Consider the following 22,003-nt stretch of genomic DNA (forward strand, 5'->3'; position numbering starts at 1 on the left):
TAATCAAACAACCTGTGTGGGATATATATAGGGTACAAAACTAATAAAAAATATTCTTACTAATATCAACATATATTAAGCAAACATGGTTATTAAAAGTATCAATAATTTTGTATTAATTTAGTAGTATTAGTGAAAAGTTTGTTGTTTAACATGGTTTAATAAGCTAATAAGCTTCTGACTAGTGATATCATATTATTAATTATGAACTCCGTTAAATAAGAGCCCTAGTTATTATCCAAATAAGAAGTATTAATAATAATATTATTAATATGGATATCTACATGACAAATCGAGAGCTTTGTGCAAGCAAAACCTTTATTTTATATATGTATATTAAGGTAGCATATAACCCGTGTGATGCAAGAGTTTGGAGTATGATTTTTTTTTTTCTCTTTACAGTTATTCTTAAAGGACAATATGGCAATGTAAAAGCTTATAAATAGAGGGCATCAATATCCAATTTTGTGTAAGCTTTAATAACAGCCAAATAGAAACTGTCATCATCAATACCACTCTTCACATGGTGAACAAAGAATGCTGCACAAGTTGAACTTCTGCTCAAGAACTCCTCTCACTAATACCAGCATTATTAATACCAATCCCCTATGATGCATAGAGAATGGCCTTTTCCCTCTTAAAATGCAATATTATAATGTAACAAATTGTAATAATCAGAAAGATTTAATAGCTAAATTTTTATTAAATATTAAGTAATGAACTTTAATGGTAACCGAGGGTATTAATATTAGCATTATTAATAAATATTACATTATTAAACATTAAACTTTAATAATAGCTGAACATATTAATACCGACATCTATATGGTAAATAGAACATTTTGTACCAGTTTAATCTCCATTTTTGATATATATATATATATATATATATATATATATATATATATATATATATATATATATATATATATATATATATATATATAATAGATAAGATAGTAGAAAATAGATAATACTATTCAGAATGTGCTCTGAGGTAGACCTTGCCCTTTTTTTAATTTTAGAACGAAATCTATGATTCTCTTTTCATCTATGTGTATTTTTTTTTTAAAATGTACTTCATATTATTTATGCAAAAATAACAAAGAAAATACAAAAAAAAAATTGCGGAGCATATTTATCAAATCTATGACGGATCATGGCCATTCATCAAGGTGTCATCTCTAATGAACAAGCACGTGCATGACACGTGCTCCTTTCTCTATTGATATGTGCCGGACATGACTCAAACCGTCCTCGCTCGGTTTGTAAGAAGAGGGAATACTTTTCCCTCTCCATCTCTCCTCTTTTCTTCGTTCCGTTAATACTTCCCAAAATTTCGACAACTATCCCTCCAAGAAGAAGAGGAGAGGGCGAGTAAATTAGAAAAAGAAGGAGAAGAGGGAGAAGGGAGATGGAGCTGAGACCGGTGCCGGCGAGCGTCGCCAAGCAAGCGGAGCTCCGGAGACTCGACGGCAACGCCTTCTTCAAGAAAGAACGCATCGGCGCCGCCATCGACGCCTACACCGAGGTATCCCTCAATTCCCCAACCGCTTCTTTCCTTCACTCTTCCAGTTTTCAATGATCCAGTTTTTGGTTCCTCTCGAACGGCCTTTTGATGCGATTTCGATGGCCTTGGGTCAAGTCAAAGGGAGTCAACCCCTTTGTTTCTTGGCAGGTGACGATTCAAATCACGGTCTCGAGCATCAAGATTGTCCCTCAATTCCCCAACCGCTTCTTCCTTCTCTCTTCCAGCTTTCAATGATCCAGTTCTTGGTTCCTCTCGAACGGCCTTTTGATTCGATTTCGGTGGCCTTGGGTCAAGTCAAAGGGAGTCGATCCCTTTGTTTCTTGGCAGGTGACGATTCAAATCACAGTCTCGAGCATCAAGATTGTCCATCAATTCCCCAACCGCTTCTTTACTTCTCTCTTCCAGTTTTCAATGACCCAGTTCTTGGTTCCTCTCGAACGGCCTTTTGATTCGATTTCGATGGCCTTGGGTCAAGTCAAAGGGAGTCAATCCCTTCGTTTCTTGGCAGGCGACGATTCAAATCATGGCCTCGAGCATCCAGATTCTATGTTTCTTTCCAAATCGAGTTCTTGATCTCGTTTTCCTTCAAAGTTTCGATGTTTATTTGTTCCCTGTTCTATTTCATTGATATTTCGTTGCAGAGATGTAACTGTTCCCCATCAGGCTAGTTAACACTTCACCTTTTAAAGTTTTTATGATCTCAAACTCAAACCTTGTTTCTTGTTTTGTGCCTGTAGTTATAGAAGTTGCACTATCTAGACAATTCCATTCATCTGCCAACTAATCAATAGTCGATGCTATGATTCTAGATGGGGATAGGCAAGTCTAGATTGCTGGAGGGATTGGGATTGGGGCAACCAACTTGGTTTCTTCTGGCTTTAAAATCTCCCTATGAGTACTGAAAAGTTCATGAACCTTCCCTTGGGCAAGCTGCAAGGCTTCTTCTAAATAAGGAAATGAAGGAAAAGCTGCAGTTGAAAAGAAAAGGTAAATGGCAATAAGGATAATTAATAGTGCTTGAATGAATGAATGATTGAAACATGAAAGTATTTATTTGAAAAGTGACTAGAGACAAGAAAGTTCATCCTCTGTTTTTATAACTTATATATAAATATCTAGAAATTTAGTGATTTTCTATAAATATCATGTATGCATGATCATTGTCATGTCTCGATCTAATTGCACGAGCCAGGTAGGTTGCAGACAACCGCACATTCCTTGGGTTTTATCCCATGCAACACCTACCCTTTTTAAATACATTTAACATATCAAAAATTCAGGCAGTGGTACAGCAACAATAATGCTAATTTAACATAATAATTCAAATTATTCTAACAATCTCATGAAACAAAAAAAACCTTACGAATGTCTTATCAATTCGTTATTTAAACAAGATACATAGAAAGAAAGTGGAAGAGAGAAAAGAGAAGGTGGGGAGGGTGATGGCATTGGTGCTGTGCCATCGAGAAAGCTAAGCTTCGGAGGCTTGATGGTAATGCCTTCTTCAAGAAAGAATGCATTGAAGCCGTCATCTACGCCAACACAGAGGAATCTGTAAACCTTGGTCACTTCTTTCCTTTCATCTTCTAAAATTCTAATGATTAGTTTCTTAATTGACTATGGTCTTTTGATTTGATTCAAAATGTCTTGGTTCGCTCTCCAACTCAAATGGAGTCAAATCCTTGAATTCTTGTTAGGTTATAACTCAAATCACATTTTTCTTTCTGATACCTTGGTCTTGATTATTACTATACGATTTTTCTCCCCACTTGGGGTTCTTGATGTTGCTTCTTCTAAAGTCCTTCTAAGGTTCTGTCTTTCTTTATTCCTACTAACCTGTTTTATTTCTTTGGTATCTCTTTATTTCTTCATTCAATTATTTGGGTTTTCAGGCAATTACTTTGTGCCCAAACATCGTGGTGTATCGGACAAACCGGGCACTCTGCTATCAGAAGCGGAAGTCTGTAAAAGCAATATATATATCTTGTTCTTCTTTTTCGATAATTTCTATTCATTATTTTGATGGGTTTTGCATTATGTTGCCTGTTGCGTTGGTAGAGAGTGGACAAAAGTTGAAGAGGATTGCAGAAAAGCTCTCGAGCTTGACAAGGATTCTGTTAAGGTAGGTGCAACCTCACTATTTATATGCATGTTAGTTGATAAGCTAAATTTTTGTTTTAAAGGTGGATTCCAGGTCCTGATTATTTATTTATTTATTTATTTTTGCAATGGTCTGAGTGTTCCCAATTGATTGGCGCCCTACTAGCTGTAATTGTGCTCAGTCATTACCTATTTTGCTCAAATGTAAATTGGATCTGTTAAGGCCTGTTGTACCAACCTGTACCACCCCGTATCGACCCTACCTTGCTGCAAAGGTAAGGTACTAGTATGGTACTAAGATTTGGTTTGGTATACAAGCCGAACGGTCCCGAACGGGTCCATACCGGTCCTAACCAAGCAGAACCATTCTGTTACTTGCACTTTAATCAAATGAAGATGTACAAGAAAATTGCTAAAATCTCGAAATATTGAAATAATATAGTAATAATGTAACTTTGCCTATCATAAGTCAGTACGGTTCTGTAACTTTCATATGTTTTAATATTATTATATCATATTATGGTCGGATCCAAATCTCTGGATGAGGTATAGTTCCTCCTTGTTCCCTTTTTTTGTGCCTCATCTGTGGCAAATATTGCGATGTAGCATCTGCCATGTCCTTTTGACAACCATTGAACCACAACTCGTGGTCACCTATATTTTTGATTTCCAATTTAATGAATATGATAGAATGTTGTTTCTTGGATGCTGCTGCAATTTCTTTTCCATATTTATGTCCTGATTTGTTTAAAAGATTTGCTACACCTTGTGTACATAACTGACCATAATTTCTCTGTTACATTTGAAGGCTCACTATATGCTAGGCCTTGCATTACTGGAAAGGCAAGAATATGTTGGGGGAATCAAAGAATTGGAGAAGGTTAGTACTTGTAATAACCACTGTAGTCCATCCTCTCTCCATTCTACATTTATATCACATTTCTTGAGTCAAGTTCATAATATTTTTTTTTCTTCTTTTGCATGGCTCAGACAATCAAGTTGGCTTTGTGTCTAAGGTTCTGTAAGCTTTTTTTTTTTTTGTCCTTCATGTACCTGTGATAATTGATATCATTTGAAGCAACGATGTTACGTTAGAATAGCCTTGTCTATATCTTACAGATATTGAATACTGATTTAATGCATGCTGCATATTCTTACTCCTTTTGAAAATGATATCACATATGACAAGAAAGAGCACCTTTCTGAAATAAGTGGAGAAACCTATAACTGTAGTAAGAAACTGAAAAAATTATATTTATAATGTATTACCAGTTATTAGATATATTGTATATATTACTCATTGTCCTTCCTCTAGTTTCATTCCTTTAAAAAAAAAACAGGATATGCCATATTAGTGTATTTGTATTTTGTTGATCAATTTATTGTATTGTGTATTTGTATTTGTATTAGTGTATTAGTGTATTATTGTATTGTTACCATGCTTCACACTTGATCACATTAAATCAAGAAAAGCCGAACCGAGCCGACTGGGTCTCCGACCGGGTCAGTTCGGCAGTAGAAACCTGATTGGCTCTGGAACCAGCCAGAATCAGACGGAATCGGACGGTTCCATCCGGTTCGAACCAGTTCTAATCCGTACCGGACGCCGACCGGTATGGGTCTCGATACCAGTTCGGCGAACATTGCATTAAATAATTACTTTTTTTTATAAAAAAAACAACCTCATATTTACCATTGGACTTTAGTGGAGACCTTTTCTATTGTCACTTGGAGAAGTGGCTGGTGAGATGCTAGATGGGCTGATTAAAGTTAATAGTCACTACTGCTCTGTGATATGGGATTTGTAGTTGTAGGATAAAAAAACTGTAATCCTTTTGGGTCATGCCAATGTAAAATCACATTAAAACTCTGATCTTTTTGCATTAAAATTGACCAATTATCAATCTCGAGACAGCATATCCATACACAAAGTCCTATTGGGTTTAGTTTTGTTCGAATCATGTTGTGTCATCCTAGTTTTAACTTTAATGCGTTCTGTGGCATCATATTTTAGTCATCTTTGAGCTACTCTTGAATCTTAATTAACTTGTCCCTATACCCCCTAAAACAGGCTTTTGATCTTGGGAGAGGGACAAACCCTGTGGGCTGTATGGTGGAGGAGATTTGGCAGTCTCTTGCCAAAGCCAAATACATGGAATGGGAACATTCATCCAGCAAGCGTGCATGGAGGCTGCAAAACTTGAAGTAGGTGACATCTTATCATTGGTTGTTTCCATTTCCATTTCTTATCTTTAATTTATGAAGCAATACAGGCATCAAGACCTATTATAGACTTAGTCTCACCAAAACGTGCACTGACAAATCAGGGAAACCTGTGAGAAAGCTTTGGCAGAGTATCACTTTCTTGATGATTCCCGAGCTGAACATGCCTCTAAAGATGCTGCACATGATCACTCTGTACAACTTGAATTCCTGCAGGCGATCTTTAGGAAAGCTGCACAAGCTGACACACTGACACAAGTGAGAAACTCACTCTTATGATCCCTACATATGTATCATCCGTTGGACCAGTAATATTTTCTATACTTGATATTATAGGTGCCTGACTACCTGTGCTGTAAGATTACACTTGATATCTTCCGGGATCCTGTTATCACTCCAAGTGGTGTTACCTATGAAAGGGCAGTGCTGCTTGAACATCTTAATCAGGTGTTTCATTTTTCTTGTTGTAGATTTGCCATTGTCTAACTTTTATGTTATTGCCTTCCGCATATTTATGCATCAAAGCCTCGACTGTAGGTGGGCAAGTTTGACCCAGTTACAAGGGAACCACTCGATCAACACCAGTTGGTACCAAATCTGGCCATCAAGCAAGCTGTGCAAGTGTATCTGAATGAGCATGGTTGGGCTTATAAGATGAGCTGATGCAGTCTGGAGCTGTCAAGCCAAACTGATATACATCATTTTATCCCTTTTGTATTATTGATGCCGTCATTGGCTTCAGCAGTGGTGAGGTGTTTTATTTTCTGTATTATTCCTTCCACCGTTATATTGAAAAGCTTTATTTCCTGAGATTGGTTGTATAAAGATTTATTAGTTTCTGGCGTAGAGTCTGATTGTTGTAGTGGTCTGGGAAACTCGTCAGTAGTATTTTATCAAAATACGCAAACTGATTCAGCCAGTGGTAAAGGTTGCCCAAGGGTGGTTTGTATTGATGGAATTTCTTTTTCACTTTCCAATTCAGTGAATTCTGTTATCTTAGAATAATGGAAAATCAGCCTGGAATGTGCAACAAGGAATCCAAATTCCTTTTCAGAATATGCATGCCAACATTCAAATTGTCTTGAATATGCAGTGTGGGACTGGAACATGTTTTGTTTATTGTTTCAATGGACTAGTTGTAAAGGAATTATCTTTTGGGCCTATGTAAACACCCCCACGCCTCCCCCCCTCTTTCCTTTTTTTTTTCTTTTCTTTTTAAGCAAAATAAGGTTTCCATGACTCTTCACTCTAAGAAAGTTGAGCATAATTTTGAAAAGGTAAGGTAACAAGGTGTCCGTGTCTTATTTCCTGCATTGTTCATGTAATAGGTGATTTTTCTGACATGCAAATTTTTGATTGTAGGGTTTGCAGCAAGACAAAGTTCTCAGGCAGTATGAGTTGGGATAAGAATGTTGAAGTTTACTCTGCCCTCCATCATCTCCAGCCTTTGCATTTGAGCACCACGGTACTGCAGAATGATATTGGAATTACAGGCATCCAAAATCAACAACTTCAAGAAGGCATTGTAGGACCAACAACTAAGGTAGTTTCCTGAAATATCAGAACCTAGTTGAGATATCTGAGGAACTAGGGTTTGGTTGGTTTAGGGAAAGAGAGACATGGACTATGGATATTTGATACCATAGGACAATAAGCGTGCAGCGGATCATTGACAATAATCATGCAAACATATCCTTTATAAACTTGCAATATGGATGGGTATGTGGATTGGATAATTAAGGAGGATGAATCTTAAAGGCCTATCTCAACAGGATCTAGAATGCATAAAAAAACTGCTCTTCATTCACATATGTGATTGAAATGGTGTATTCTTCATCATCATATGCTCATTCAAGGATTTAAATATTGGTGCCCGCTAGTCCATACTGGTCACTTGGATCGCACTAGTAAGATACTGGTATTGGTATTCCCCCTACATCGGTATCATATAAATAAATAATAAATCACCTCTGTTTTGCTGTCCAGGTACCAAGAGGATTCCTTGTATTGGTACCAAATCATTGTGATTATTGGTATTTTAAACTGTTTTCACTTTTTGGAAGAAGAGGTTGCAGATGGCGATGCCAACCTCCTTGTGTGAATTCAACTCTGAATCTGGAATGCTCATGAGAAGGACAAATTAGCTGCAATGATTGAGTTACATATATTGATGACAGTTTATTGAGACTTGTTGAGACAATCAACTGTATTAGGATAATGAGATGCAATTAGACTGCAAATCAGCTGAGGATGAGATAGGTCTATAAATTTATCACTGATTCATCTGAAAATCGACTGAATTTACATTTATTTGAAAGTGAGAGTTTTTATTTTGAAAAAGAAAAGAATTAAAGTATGATCGTTTTAAAGTGTCATTAACTAGGAGTTACAGTAGTTGGTGATATAATTTTCCTAGAGTCAGTTGCCCTAGACCGTAACTGATCTGGTCTTTTGCTGTTGACATACATTGTCCGAAAAAGGATTTTTAATAAAAAAAGGCCATTGTAATGGCTTCAAGGGTGCTTCTACAGTTATCATCTTATACGAAAAGTACATTTTAGATAACAGCTGAGGATGAGAATTCGTTTCCAGAATAACCTCTGTATATCACTGATTCATTTCTTGGATAATAAAAAAGGGTAAAATACGAGAATGAGACGAAGAAATAAGCTGTTTTCATTACCATCTTATATGTATATTTAGTTACACATATATTATCGTTGCACCTTTTTTCTTCTCTAGTAACGTAATCACATCGCACCATTCATAGGACATGTTTGAACTAATTTTTTAAGATTTTCGATGATCATAACCAGCTTCGTGTTGAGTCTGTTTACAAAACATTTGGGCAACCATCCAGCCGGATCTAACTGCAACATAACAACAACCGAAAAATAAAAAAGATGAGACTTCTTTCTCCACAAACTAGGAGGAGAAGCAGCTCCTCATCAACATCGCACGGCAGTCATGATAATATGAACAAAATGAAACTTGAGATGGAAGTGGAAATATGACTAGATATTGCAGCTGGAGTCAGGTCTGTCCTGGACCTGACCAATGAACGGTTTCACAGAGACCAGGCCCGATCCAAAGACATCTAAGTACCTAAAACTTACACTACTTTGGAATACAGTCCAGCCAAATAAAATTCAACAGGGCCAACCTCGACGACGAGTCTAACCCTATTTGTGATGCAGATTTTGCGATCCAACTGACCAAGTAGATTGACCTAGGGGAATATCAAATGCTGCAAATTTTCTAAACCACCCACATATCCTAACAGCAAAATGCATAATTTTGTCATAATATGTCATATATGTTGTTTGCAAGGTTAAACATGTTACATGACATTTAAAAGTGAGAGTATAATTCTCACTAACATATTTCTATCCATGCAGAAGAGGCCCAGTGGGATTGCACCCAAGTTTAACCTGATAGATCTAAATTATAGACCTGTTTTAACTTGTGGGGTTCTATTCAAAATTCTAATTCCCAAATTTGACCAAGATAGGTTGGGCTTTGTGTTTGTGTTTGTGTGTGTGTGTTTCCGTGTATACGGCGAATATATGTGTGCATGCACATACAAATGCATTGTGCATAAATCCATGAATGAATGTAGTTATTACTATGGATTATGCATGTGTGCACACATGTGCATGCTTGTGTATGCAGAAAGCAATTTTGAACAGGAAAGATTGCAAAATACAAAAAAATACTGCTTAATTTTAGGAAAATTGGAAACTACACTTTATAAACAAATAAAAAAACAAATAAATAACCATCGGCACATGTATTATATACGAATATTATATGCGAAGTAACCTCCATGTTACTCTCTCCCTACTACCATATGTATGAGACCCTGACAGATAATACAGGTGCTAGCAGAGTAAAATGGATATGCTTATTTCTTGCTTACCAATAGTTTGTATTGTATTTTTGGATATTTCCTATTTCAAGCCTTTTACATCAGTTTTGTTAACTCAATCGGTTTCTTAGAAAACACTTCATTGCATGAGAAACGCTATAAAAAATATTGTTACCTGAACGACGTAAGTCACCATGCAGGAGTCATCCTCAAGCTTCTCAACCACCCATCCAGACTGCAGCAATAGCCCTCTAATGGAATTATTCTTCTTAGGCTGCAATCCTGCAGCGATCTCCTTCGGTAGAGATGCCACAGCAACCACCTAAACCAAAACCAACTGGTTTCTTATTTACTTACATGGAGCAAGGCAATAAGAAAGAACATTGGTTTTGGCATTGGGAAGTTTTAAGAGTGTACTTACAAGAGTTCCATCATCCATTGTCTCCCGTCGCTCGTAAACTATAAATTCTCTGTTCTTGAAGAGTGGTTTCGAGGCATCACCAAACCTTAGGCGAATAATGCTGAGATTATCGTTAAGGTCCTTTATATATTTGGCTTCCACTAGATCGGGATCCCATTGCTGGTGCAGAAATATAGACGTTATGTTAATATAAATGCTCCAAGCAATGCCACCTTGGATGAATAAATATGTTTTAGATGAATTTCTCTACTGATAAGTTAGGATTTTAGAATGCAGTTATGAAAGTAACAAAAAGAAAAAGGTATGAATATAACAAGCATGTTTGACTTGAAATATCAAACCATTCTTCATTTGAGTCTAACAACTAAACATAACATGAATATTTATGCCGTTTTTTTAAACTACTGTATGTCTCAATGACTGGAAGCAGGATGCTAGTGATGATTCTAAATGGTAATATGGTAAACAAGGAGATAGTTTTGGCATTTAGCAAAGTATAATTTTGGAATCAATAAAAAAGTGGAGGCAGCTTAAAAAAAGAGTAAAGAAAAATTAAAGGAGGAAACGGTCAGAAACATGCAATGGAAGATACAGATATATATATATATATATATATATATATATATATATATATATATATATAGGGAGGGGGAGATGGAAAGGGAGTTAAAGGAAGGGGAAGGCGGAGGTAGAGGGAGTTGGGAGGGGATGGACGAGGAGGAGGGGAAGGGTTTGGGTAGAAGGAAGACAGTGGAGAAAAGCCTTTCATTTCCAATTTAACTTGGTTTATTCTACATCATTTTCATCTTATTATTGTTATTTTCTATGTCATTTCTGTGGAAGTACTTTAATGGCAAAATTATATGCTGGTTGATGACATGCCAACATTGCAACACTTTATAATCTACCCATACTCAATTGCAAAAATTGGAACGATATGTTAAAATCAAAAAACATGCTTAACTACAGAATTTTTTCAGTAATTAAGCCTTCATAAAAAGCATTAGAAAACACAACCAAGTGTTTGAATCACCTTAGCAGCGTCAATAGCAGTGGCGACGGTGATGAACTGCTGTGGCGAGACTGAACGGAGCAGCCACCTGCCACGGAAGACATGCGGTGAGCCTGAGCACCGCTTCGATATCTCAACACCATTTTCAAATGCCAACACTTTCCATCCATCACCACCTTCGGCCCGGCTTGAGTCTGATGCAGATAGCAGCTCCTGAATGCAGCTCTCGCTTGCGTACGATACATACCTTCTCAATGAATCCTCACTAACAGACCTTCAAACAAAGCAAGTAGCAATAAAGGAGAAGAGAAATGCAAGATATGGAGTAGAAAGGAACAGTACATCTCATAAGGAAAGAGTTCTAGATTGTTACCAAGAGCGAGAAGTTGCAGTCGTAGTACCTGAGGAAGTGCTCATTGTGTCATTGGTTTAAGAGGGTTAAGAGAGTGGTTGATATATGGGGAATTTGAAAGGGAAGAGGTGGAGGCAAAGAAGGGGGTGGGAGTGGCTTGCAGTGATTGAGTCACATGCAATGCCAGTAGAAGAACCTCCATGATTGGACTTGCATGTGCTCTCTCTCACTCACACAGTAAAGCAAGATTCTTTTCTTTAAAGAAGAGGAGGGCAAAGGGTGGGGGAGTTGAAGCACATGGTGTTGATGAGAACCGGAAGAAAAGAATGGGATGGAGAGCAGGAGGATGAACTGAGAGCCATGCCAAAGGGGCATAGCTCATGTTTTTTTTAGACGTTTGCCTGCTTTGAGGGGCACAAAGCCACCTCAGAACAGGCATATGACCCTAGCACATAGTGGCTTCTGATGCTGCCATGTCAGCAGGGACCCACAATCATCGGGCCCCACAGCTCATCCACCCATGTCAGTGCGTGTTTCCTTCACTACTCACCCATATCCAATACCCCATCACTTAAAAATATGTTGGAGGATTTTGATGATGGGTGGGATCTACCATGCATTTCTTTTAAAATGTGGTTTCTTGTGGGGAAGTGATTGGTAAAAGGATAGCCAGAAAGTGGATGCCAAGTTCAATGCTCTTTGGAAGCTTTTACTTCTAAAGCTATTACATTGAGCTTTAATGGGACTGGTGATCTACAATAATAGAGCGACCACCCCACTTTATAAAACATTTATGGCATTCTACAGCACATGAAACATGGAATATATCTCCATAGCACAGAAAAAAGGATAGCACTGTTCAGTGGAAAAGAAGTTATTGAGAAGGTATCAGATTCTTACATAGAGGTTAGAGACATGATCGAAACATATCACAAAGAAAAGGACTTTATTGGATAATTACAAGATTTATTAGCCGATAAACATAGTGAATCTCAATCTTAATATAGAGATTACTCGTATTAAATTTGTAGCTGATGCTGACCCAGGAAGCCCTTCGCGTTCAGGCTTGCCTCGGCGTCCTTGATTGCTTCTTCTCTTGGCCTGAAGACCAGGCCAAGATCAATCAGCTTCTTTGCTGCATCTTTGCATGCCACAAGTCCCGGTTGAGTTTCTTCAGTAAAACTGTTTAACATCGGTGTTAACAACTGACACAAAGATCTTCTAAATAATGCAAACTGATAGCAATGCTTCCTGAGTGGAAAGTATAAAATTAGCTGAAGCATGGAAGGGTAAACAATCCAGAAAATATCTTAGAGGCTGCATACATTGCACTGTGGACAGGACAAGATGGCTCTTAGATAAAACATGAGGCCAAGTTCAAGTGCGTAAGTTGCCAGATAGGGTGGATGCAGTTGCCTCGAAAGCAAATTGTAGGGGCAAAAACAAACATCAGGATCAATTTAAGATCTTGACTGATCATTAAAAAAGAGTACAACAAGAAATCTTGATAAAGTATTAGCACGAAAGACGGAACAGAGGCAATTACATGCCAGTGCAGGATGCATAACATATAATTATATAAGAGATGATAAATGATGCGTATCATCCTCAACATCAATGTGGGTAAAATTTCAATGTGAGATCTAATTAAAGTAATGTCAGCTGCTGTTGCTCTTATTGCTGCAACTTCTCATTTTGGATTTATAAAAGCAGAAAAATAGAAGGAAAAACCAATAACTTGGGACAAGATCAGAAGGATTTCACTCTCTAAGGTCAAGGCTGAAAATCCTAGTACTTAACTGACTAGGCAAGATAAGTGGAAACATGTTGAAGTGTAACAGTGAGATCTCATTATGCAACAAAGAAGAAATTTTACTTCAAAATGACATCTGCGATCAAAGCATATGGTCATCCTCAAAAAATAGACAATAAATGGATAAAAAGAAGCTTGTGGACCATGAGCAATATCTAAGCAAAACATAGATGTCTTTATTCTCTCAGATATAACTAACTGTGGCCCCATCAAAGAAGAATGTCACCCTTATCTGTCACTTGCTTTCCTTAACCCCGAGAACTAGCCAAAGTTCAGAATGGATGCCCACCATTCTGGCTAAAAACATGGACAATCATAAAGGGGCAAGGGGACAACAGATATGATAAGCAGAATTTTTTGCATGCCACTGTAGAGGCATCCCAGTGCATGAGGCCCTGCTACTGCAGGTCTGAGGAGAGTTAGATGTAAGTAATCTTACCCTTGCATGTGGAGAGGGTATTTCCATATTTCAACTCTGCTGCACTCAGATCATAATAGAGCAATATTACCGTTCCTTGCCATTGGAGGGTTCAAGCCAATGTCTTGACGGGTGGAAATGGATAACTGGACCTTGTACTTATACCGGCCAAAGCTATCCAAGTCCTCATTCCAAACTAACTAAGGTGTCTTCACATGAATCTTTAAGCATATTGCAATTTAAAAATGATCCCCAATCTTGCATAAGATTACAATCTTCTTACTGGAAAGTTCCTGTCAGACCAGAATGTTCTGACAGAGGAAAAGAATACCATCTCTCCATTTTCACAACTCCCCTAGGATTACTGCTGCACTACTGTAGCTTATTATTAGCAGCTCCAGGCTGGCTGCTACAAGACCATGATAAGCCTTTTGTTAAAAAAAAAAAAAATCAGAGAAAGGAATTAAAGCAGGGTAAGATTTATTTGCCCCATGCAATAACGATAATCATGACTACAAATGTGCTATTTTCAGATAAAAATTGTGTACTACTATAATGATGCAGATCTATTTAATAATTTTAAAACACAAATTAGGAACTACACTCCATTAGAATCGAGTAGCAAGTGAGGTTTTGCAATCCTCCTGCATTAGAATACTATAATTTGACCTTTTTCATATTTTCTAATACCTACTACATCAATGGAAGATACTGTGGTTTAAGAAAGACAAGCTAGTCAAAGCTAGTTACCTTTCTACGTTGTACCCAGGGCAAAGCTTAGCGACAGTTTCGGCAAAGTCCTTGAACTGATATATTCCATTTGTGCATAGGTACCTCCCAGATGCATTAGGCGTCTCTAAGAGCAAGACCTGAGCAGCAGCAACATCACACACATGCACACAGCCCAGCCAGTGATACTCATGAGTGTCTTTTGATCCTGTTTAACAAAATAACATGATCACAATGTACGTATGCATGTAACAAAAACAAAGAGTTATAATTTAAATGTTAATTATGTGAACCTTGTAAGAGTTGTTGGAGGACAGCGGAGCTGGCATTGAGACCAGGCTGCAAGAGGGGACCAAGGCATGTAGATGGGTTGATGGTCACTACATCCAACTTGTGCTTTTCTGCGTATTCCCAAGCTGCTTTCTCTGCCATCGTCTTGGACACTGGGTACCATTTCTAGGGGAAAAATCAATTTAACCAGTATAAAAATAGTACCTAAATTTGAGGGAAGAACATTAACATCATGATTATGGAGTTTTCAAATTTCATATTTGCTTGAACACAACGTGCTAGAACTAGTGACAATAAATTCAATAAAAATCATAGATAAGCGTATTTGAAGATTGTAGGAATTGATCATTGATCATTTTGAGCATGATTAGATTTCTTGGTCTTTTACGGGATTGGCACATCTAAGACTCTAAATATATTTCTTCCTGTTAGTAATAACAGAATTAGAAATATGTCTTAGCAAGATCATACCTCTAACATTTTTGGAATTCTATATAGATGATGAAACTAGAGTTCTAAAGATAAATCACCACAATTTTAATAGAGATGCATGTAAAAATTAAAATCATCCCGAAATTCCTCTAAATATCCTAAGACACAAATGTAAAGTTGATGAAAACTAGAACTTATAGCATGCAGTGTCTCTCCAGTTTTGTTTTTATCCTAAAGGTTGGATCATCTTTTGGCAGCAAGGATTACAGACCTGGTCCTCCCCGGCAGTACTGTACCAGATAAAAGAGAGTCCGTGTGATAGATCCACAACACCGGACATACATACCTAGTCCATCGCAGTGGTACCAATTATCAATTTCAATTTTCACTGTTCAGCAAAATAATGCATTTTTAAATTAAACCTGCACACGAAATGTAAATATTTTTTTTATTTGGTGAACAATGATTTGAGCAGAAAATACTTTTTTCACATTTTTGTCCTTTATTTCCTGTTATATTTGCTAATAATGGATATTATTTCCATTACGACAGAAAATAAAAGGTTCAGTGGGGTTCCATTATTTGGGGATATAGACATCATTGAAATCTTGGTTCTGCATTCCTTATTGCTGACATCAAGCCTAGACATCATATTAATAAGATTAGGGTCTCTAGCTGTTGCCATCTTGCAAATATTTTGTTCTCCCAAATTAAAGCATTATCATCTTAAAAAATTTGTGATATATGTATTGCTGTTTTGTCTAGTTTTTGGTTTTGAGAAGAATTATTAAGAAACATGTATTTCTCTCAAGAAAAATATAATTCTTCTAGATAAAAATGCGCTTGAACATGTTAGTTTTTCTTAACATGCTTGGTGAACGTATTTTTGTCTCTCTTACTTATAAACATGGTTTCAAATCAATTTCTTTTTTTTCTATTATAAAGGAAGAGGTAAGCTCATACTATCTAAACAACAGTATCCTATTACCCTACCATTTCATTTCTTCCTGATTCACCAGCGAGACATTCTTTACCAGCACCACTTATAGTTATTTCATTATCACTTTCTTGATATCTACCTTCCTCCTACCCCCGTAATATGTACATATTTCAGTACATTCATGTATTCACATGTTAAAATGATTTCCTTTTATGAGAACACCATTTGAAGAATTTCATTTCTTTTAAGCTGGATTTGGTACTTTATTTTTGATAATTTAACTTTTTACAAGTAGAAATTACCTATTATCTTGGTTTTAACACTAAGAATTATCAATCTCTCTAGTTAAGGGTTTTTAATACCAGAAATGTTTATTAACACTGTGATTGGGAACATGCAATCTTTTATACAGATAGAGCTAATACATTACCTTTTTCTTGAATAGAACAAAACTCTCTACTCGAAATCAGGTGCCAGAGCTAAGAATATTTATATGAGAACAAGTCTCTTTGTGTTAGATGACTGTCCCTTCCAATTCATGAATCATGTAGGATCTCCATGTTATCCTACACGAGGAACTTTACACATGTAGGTGAAATTTTGAACAACATGACAGAAGCACCCTGATGTTCTTCTTCAGTACAGTTGTAAAGCTGTGGAGTTCTATTTGCACATTATATGCAAAGATTTCGCTGGGTAATATGCTCTGGATGTTATAACATAATTTGCCAAGAATGTCAATTTCTAGGTCTCAATTTTACATTCAGGCATACTCCATTCCAAGCATCTTCCACTGAAAAACCGAACATGATAAGTACACTCAGAATCTGGTCTAAACTTTCATCAAAAAATAAAAAATGGTCATCCGTCATCTGTGATTTATTATAGTTAAGGACTTAATGCCACCATCATGAAGTTAAAAGCATTGGATTCTTACTTGTCTTATTGGACATCCAAATAGGCGAAAGATGGTTAATTATTACCAAACATGGTGAGATCATGATTCACCATAGTCCATAACACACATGATCATATATACCAGCAAACTAAACCATCTAACTAGTCACATATAATTTTAAGAACCACCCTCAAAGCAAGCCTCCTATAATCAAACTTTGGCAGCCATTACCAAGCACAAGCAATTTTATCTAAACATAATGATAAGTAATCAACTATGGCAACCATGGCCGTAATTGTTCAAACAGCAGTCTAACATATGGAATTGTTATCGATTACTTCAGCCATTTGTGGTCATTCTTAGACAACTAAGAATTCGAGAAAAAAATAAACCTAATCATGCACGATCAGCCAGTTTATAATATAGTCAGTGTGGACAACCGATGATCAATTATAAAAATCTGGTAACCCTATGCTTCTCCCATTTAAGCGGTGACCAGATCTATCCACTTACACCCAGCAAAGGAACCAGACTAACATCATTAAGCGCATTAAAGAAACAAGCCTCTCCGGCTTCTACAAGAGAGAAACCCTAACCCTGGAAATTTTGGGAGGGAAGAGAGGACAGAGAAAAACCTCACCTTGCGAGCCTTACAGTAATCGAGCTCGGTCCAGCACTCCTCGTCGACCGGCCGCCCCGGATGGTCCCGGGCCCAGCGGGGATTGGGAACCATGGCGGAGATCGAGGATGTGATCACCACCCGCCGGACTCCGGCCGCACGCGCCGCCTCCAGCACGTTGAGCGTCCCCTGCACCGCCGGCAGAACGAGCTCCCGCTGAGGGTCCGCCGGGTCCTCGAGGGTGCAGGGGGACGCCACGTGGAAGACGCCGGCGCGGCAGCCGGCGACGGCGGCGGCGAGGGCTGGGGCGTCGAGGAGGTCGGCCTCGTGGATGAGGAGGAGACGCGAGGGGTCGCCGCCGCCGCCTGGGAGGGAGCGCAGGTGGGCGGCATCGGCGCCAGGCTGGATGGTGGCGGTGACGGCGTAACCCTTCTCGAGGAGGGCGCGGACCAGCCAACTGCCAATGAAGCCGTTGCCGCCGGTGACGCACACACGCCGCTCCTCCGTCGCCGCCGCCGCCGCCGCCGCCGCCGTTCCTGCCATTGTGTCGATTCTCGCTCTAAGCTCCGTGGTGATTTTGTGGGGCGTTTGGGGGGAAATGAAAGGCGGTTGGAGTTCGCAGCTGATTGCGAGACCATTAAAGCGAAGCATCTTTAAAGCTCCGGTCAGCCACCCCACGAGTTCTCCGGGTGACCTTGTGTGATGGTCCTACGTGGAATAATATGGAATGCCACGTAGATTTATCATTCCGGGCCGGCTCTTTATTCTGGGCCTGCTCAATATCCGGATGCCTACCCGAGCCCAACGCGTTTTAGATAGATCAGGACTTGCCTTTTCCAGCCTATTGGCCCGGATCGGGCCAGAAATTGCAGCTCATTCTTCAAACGGGCCAAGCTCAGGCATGTTATTGAAATTAATAAAGATACCATACATAAAGGATTTGCATACTTCGTGAAAAAAAGAGAGAAAAAAGTGTGATCAACAAAAAAAAAGAACAAAAACTTATAGAAAAGAGAAACCCATGAAGGATATGGAAAAGCTACGTTCCCACTGGTTGGGAATTAGATTTTTTTCTCTAAAACCACTCTTAAGCCATCAAAATACATGAATAAGATCGTTTCCTTTATTAAAGGTATAATAGTTATTTCACATAACTTTTCTAGAAAAGAAGTTGCTCAACTAAACATTAACCACTATGAAATGTGCCACTTTTTTATGGTCAACTAAACATGCCAAACTTATTTTCTTATGCATCATTTTTCAGAAATCAGCTTTTCAAAAAAAATATTTTAGTAAGAAAATTTTTTTTCCGCAAACCAAATGAGTCGAAAATATATGTGACATTTTTTAAATATCCTTAGAGTCTTACAAAATTATATCCTTAACCTACAACTCTTAAATTCCTAATCCCATGCCCTCCTCACCTCACCATGCCTCCTTGTCGCATCATCCACGCTTCCTCTTGCCGCGATTGCATCGTTTGCTCCGCCTCTTGCCGCTATCGCATGATCTCCTTGTGAGGACCTGTGTGGGCGTGTGTTTAGTCCCATATCGGTTATTCGTTGGGTAGATCTTGGGTACTTATACAGGATCAAGGAACCCAAATAATACCTTCCGGCTAGCCATTTTGGGTGAGGTTCTGGGTTGTTACAAATGGTATCAGAGCCGATGACGGCTCTTGTCCGATGGTGGGAAGGGTGTGAGACCCAATAGTCCCATATCGGAAAGACTCGTTCCAGAGCCCGGGTATATGAGGTGGGTGTCTCCTAATCCTGCAGACGCGTTTTGGGTGGAAAACAAAACCGGGGAGGGGTGAAGGACGCTTGCGTGAAGCCCCAGAACTGGACAATATCTGGCAGGGGAGCCCCGTGTTCCCCCCTCATGTGGCCCCCAGTGGGCACTAGGTGCCTCACGTGCCTCACAGAGGCGGGGGCGTGACATTTGGTATAGAGCCGAGGACGGCTCTTGTCCGATGGTGGGAAGGGTATGAGGCCGAATAGTCCCACATCGAAAAGACTCGTTTCAGAGCCTGGGCATATGAGGCGGGTGTCTCCTAATCCTGCAGACGCGTTTTGGGTGGAAAACAAAACCGGGGAGGGGTGAAGAACACTTGCGTGAAGCCCCAGAACCGGACAATATCTGGCAGGGGAGCCCCATGTTCCCCCCTCATGTGGCCCCCACGTGGGCACTAGGTGCCTCACGTGCCTCGCAGAGGCGGGGGCGTGACATTTGGTATCAGAGCCGAGGATGGCTCTTGTCCGATGGTGGGAAGGGTGTGAGGCCCAATAGTCCTACATCGGAAAGACTCGTTCCAGAGCCTGGGCATATGAGGTGGCTGTCTCCTAATCCTGCAGACGCGTTTTGGGTGGAAAACAAAACCGGAGAGGGGTGAAGGACGCTTGCGTGAAGCCCCAGAACCGGACAATATCTGGCAGGGGAGCTCCGTGTTCCCCCCTCATGTGGCCCCCACGTGGGCACTAGGTGCCTCACGTGCCTCGCAGAGGCGGGGGCGTGACATTAGGTGTGAGGCCCAATAGTCCCACATCGGAAAGACTCGTTCCAAAGCCTGGGCATATGAGGTGGGTGTCTCCTAATCCTGCAGACGCGTTTTGGGTGGAAAACAAAACCGGGGAGGGGTGAAGGACGCTTGCGTGAAGCCCCAGAACCGGACAATATCTGGTAGGGGAGCCCTGTGTTCCCCCCTCATATGGCCCCCACGTGGGCACTAGGTGCCTCACGTGCCCCGCAGAGGCGGGGGCGTGACATTTGGTATCAGAGCGGACCCGGCCCATAACTTATGTGGACTAGGGGACACTGCAGCACGGATCCATTGGGGTTGACACGGACCGATCGTAGTGTTTGTGATTAGATTTGAATGGATTTGAACCCTTAGCCTGACGAGGACGTCAGGGCTTGAACGGAGAGAGTATGTGAGGACCTGTGTGGGCGTGTGTTTAGTCCCATATCGGTTATTCGCTGGGTAGATCTTGGGTACTCATACAGGATCAATGAACCTAAATAATACCTTCCGGCTAGCCATTTTGGGTGAGGTCCTAGGTTGTTACACTCCTCCTTACCCTCTCGCCACCACCATATCATCCCCTCCTTATCTTACCATTGTTGCAATCCAAAAAGCCTAAGGCTCGACCCGACGTCTGAAGCTACCAAGCTCGAGCTTGGCTAATTTTCGTCATGTATGGGGCTAAGCCCAACTTGTACTCAGCCCGGCCCTCTTGATAAGAAAGTCTACTTTATTCATTGATTTGAGCATTTAGGCTATGAGTCATCCTGACATTGATATATATATCTGAAGGGAAAATATCCCGCAAAATCCGATAAAATTGGATGCCAGGTCAGAAAATCAGTTTTAAAATTTTATCTATTTATTTATAACAGGTATAAATAAATAACATAACTATATTATGTTTACCATACCTCGATCCCGCAGCGGAAGATGGTCAAGGTACTCAGGAACAGAATCTGGTACGGGGCCAAGTGCTGGATCAGATACTGGATCAGATGCTAGATCTGGTACTGGATCGGAAACTGGATCTGGAACTGGATCTGGTGCCGGATCTGGTACTGATGGATCTGGTGCAATGCAAGGCCCGGATGTACGGACCCTCTACTTCACACGCACGCCAAGAAATGCAGGAAGGTAGGATGATGTCTGTATAGTGCAAAAACCCTTTTGCAAATAAGCCCCTGGAAGAAAAGAATTTCAAAAATTCTTTCTTCCCCTTTTTTTTTTTTCCCTTTCTTTTCCTCTTTCTTCCTGTGTCCTTTTCCTCTTTCTTCCCGTTTCCTTTTCCTCTCTTTTCAAGCTACTCAAAAGATCACGAATCTCCCCTCTCCCCAGATCAAATCTCTAGCCAAGAATGAAGAGAACCCCAGCCTATTTATAGGCAAAGAAAAGGCTGAACCAGGGAAGATAAAACGGCAAAAGGGAAGAGTGAACGCCAAACGTTTCACGATTTTATTGAATTTTTTTGAACTGTTTGATTTCAATTAAATCAGTCCTATGTTAAAGAGGTTTCAAAACCGAAGAGACACGTCTCTTCGGATCTTCAAATGGTAGCCGAAAGAGGGAAGATCAAGCGCCCTATGATGTGTTCGGAAGAAGAAGGAAAAAGCGGTCCACGGGAGATGATATGCAGAGAAATCGGTCCATGGACCGAGGAAGAAACCAGAACAACCCGTGTCATTAAATTTGAGGGGCAAAAACGTAAATTTTCAGACTTGACTTAAATGGGTTAATTCAAATGGGCTGAATCAAATGGGTTTGGGTCCATCATTGGTTCTAAACCAAATTGAAGACCAATTTGAAAGATTTTGGATCCGGAAAAATTCCACATG

The 22,003-nt window shown here is 39.6% G+C and overlaps 3 protein-coding genes across 8 annotated transcripts; 1 reads left to right on the forward strand and 2 right to left on the reverse strand.

Moving 5' to 3' along the window:
- Window positions 1-1,245: 1,245 nt before the first annotated feature.
- LOC103701608 (E3 ubiquitin-protein ligase CHIP-like) lies at window positions 1,246-7,718 on the forward strand. Of its 2 annotated transcripts, XR_003384592.2 has the most exons (9): window positions 1,246-1,531; window positions 3,424-3,491; window positions 3,590-3,653; window positions 4,440-4,511; window positions 5,703-5,836; window positions 5,959-6,112; window positions 6,191-6,301; window positions 6,392-6,601; window positions 7,217-7,718. XR_003384592.2 is itself a non-coding variant. In XM_008783744.4 (8 exons), the coding sequence occupies exons 1-8, from the start codon at window positions 1,415-1,417 to the stop codon at window positions 6,515-6,517; spliced, it is 846 nt and encodes a 281-aa protein (XP_008781966.1). In that variant the 5' UTR covers window positions 1,246-1,414; the 3' UTR covers window positions 6,518-6,781. The 2 variants fall into 2 exon arrangements, 1 of the variants encoding a protein (XP_008781966.1); XM_008783744.4 differs by lacking the exon at window positions 7,217-7,718 and having other exon boundaries at window positions 6,392-6,781.
- LOC103701607 (START domain-containing protein 10-like) lies at window positions 1,538-12,041 on the reverse strand. Of its 4 annotated transcripts, none has more exons than XM_026802433.2 (5): window positions 11,529-12,041; window positions 11,177-11,429; window positions 10,144-10,302; window positions 9,898-10,044; window positions 1,538-2,499 (listed from the first exon to the last, which is right to left on the reverse strand). In XM_026802433.2, exons 1-5 carry the CDS (start codon window positions 11,570-11,572, stop codon window positions 2,476-2,478), a joined length of 627 nt encoding a protein of 208 aa, XP_026658234.1. In that variant the 5' UTR covers window positions 11,573-12,041; the 3' UTR covers window positions 1,538-2,475. The 4 variants fall into 4 exon arrangements, with proteins under 4 accessions (XP_026658234.1, XP_038986750.1, XP_038986751.1 ...); XM_039130822.1 differs by lacking the exon at window positions 1,538-2,499 and adding an exon at window positions 6,615-7,322; XM_039130823.1 differs by lacking the exon at window positions 1,538-2,499 and adding an exon at window positions 7,668-7,969.
- On the reverse strand, window positions 8,508-18,311 carry LOC120103856 (cinnamoyl-CoA reductase 1-like). 2 transcript variants are annotated; one of them, XR_005513652.1, is made up of 8 exons: window positions 17,669-18,311; window positions 14,761-14,923; window positions 14,489-14,675; window positions 12,522-12,689; window positions 11,177-11,429; window positions 10,144-10,302; window positions 9,898-10,059; window positions 8,508-8,724 (listed from the first exon to the last, which is right to left on the reverse strand). XR_005513652.1 is itself a non-coding variant. In XM_039130820.1 (4 exons), the coding sequence occupies exons 1-4, from the start codon at window positions 18,296-18,298 to the stop codon at window positions 12,527-12,529; spliced, it is 1,143 nt and encodes a 380-aa protein (XP_038986748.1). In that variant the 5' UTR covers window positions 18,299-18,309; the 3' UTR covers window positions 12,366-12,526. The 2 variants fall into 2 exon arrangements, 1 of the variants encoding a protein (XP_038986748.1); XM_039130820.1 differs by lacking the exons at window positions 8,508-8,724; window positions 9,898-10,059; window positions 10,144-10,302; window positions 11,177-11,429 and having other exon boundaries at window positions 12,366-12,689; window positions 17,669-18,309.
- Window positions 18,312-22,003: the final 3,692 nt, after the last annotated feature.

The sequence above is a fragment of the Phoenix dactylifera genome, chromosome 10, assembly GCF_009389715.1.
Source record: "Phoenix dactylifera cultivar Barhee BC4 chromosome 10, palm_55x_up_171113_PBpolish2nd_filt_p, whole genome shotgun sequence".
NCBI classification, from domain to species: Eukaryota; Viridiplantae; Streptophyta; class Magnoliopsida; order Arecales; family Arecaceae; genus Phoenix; species Phoenix dactylifera.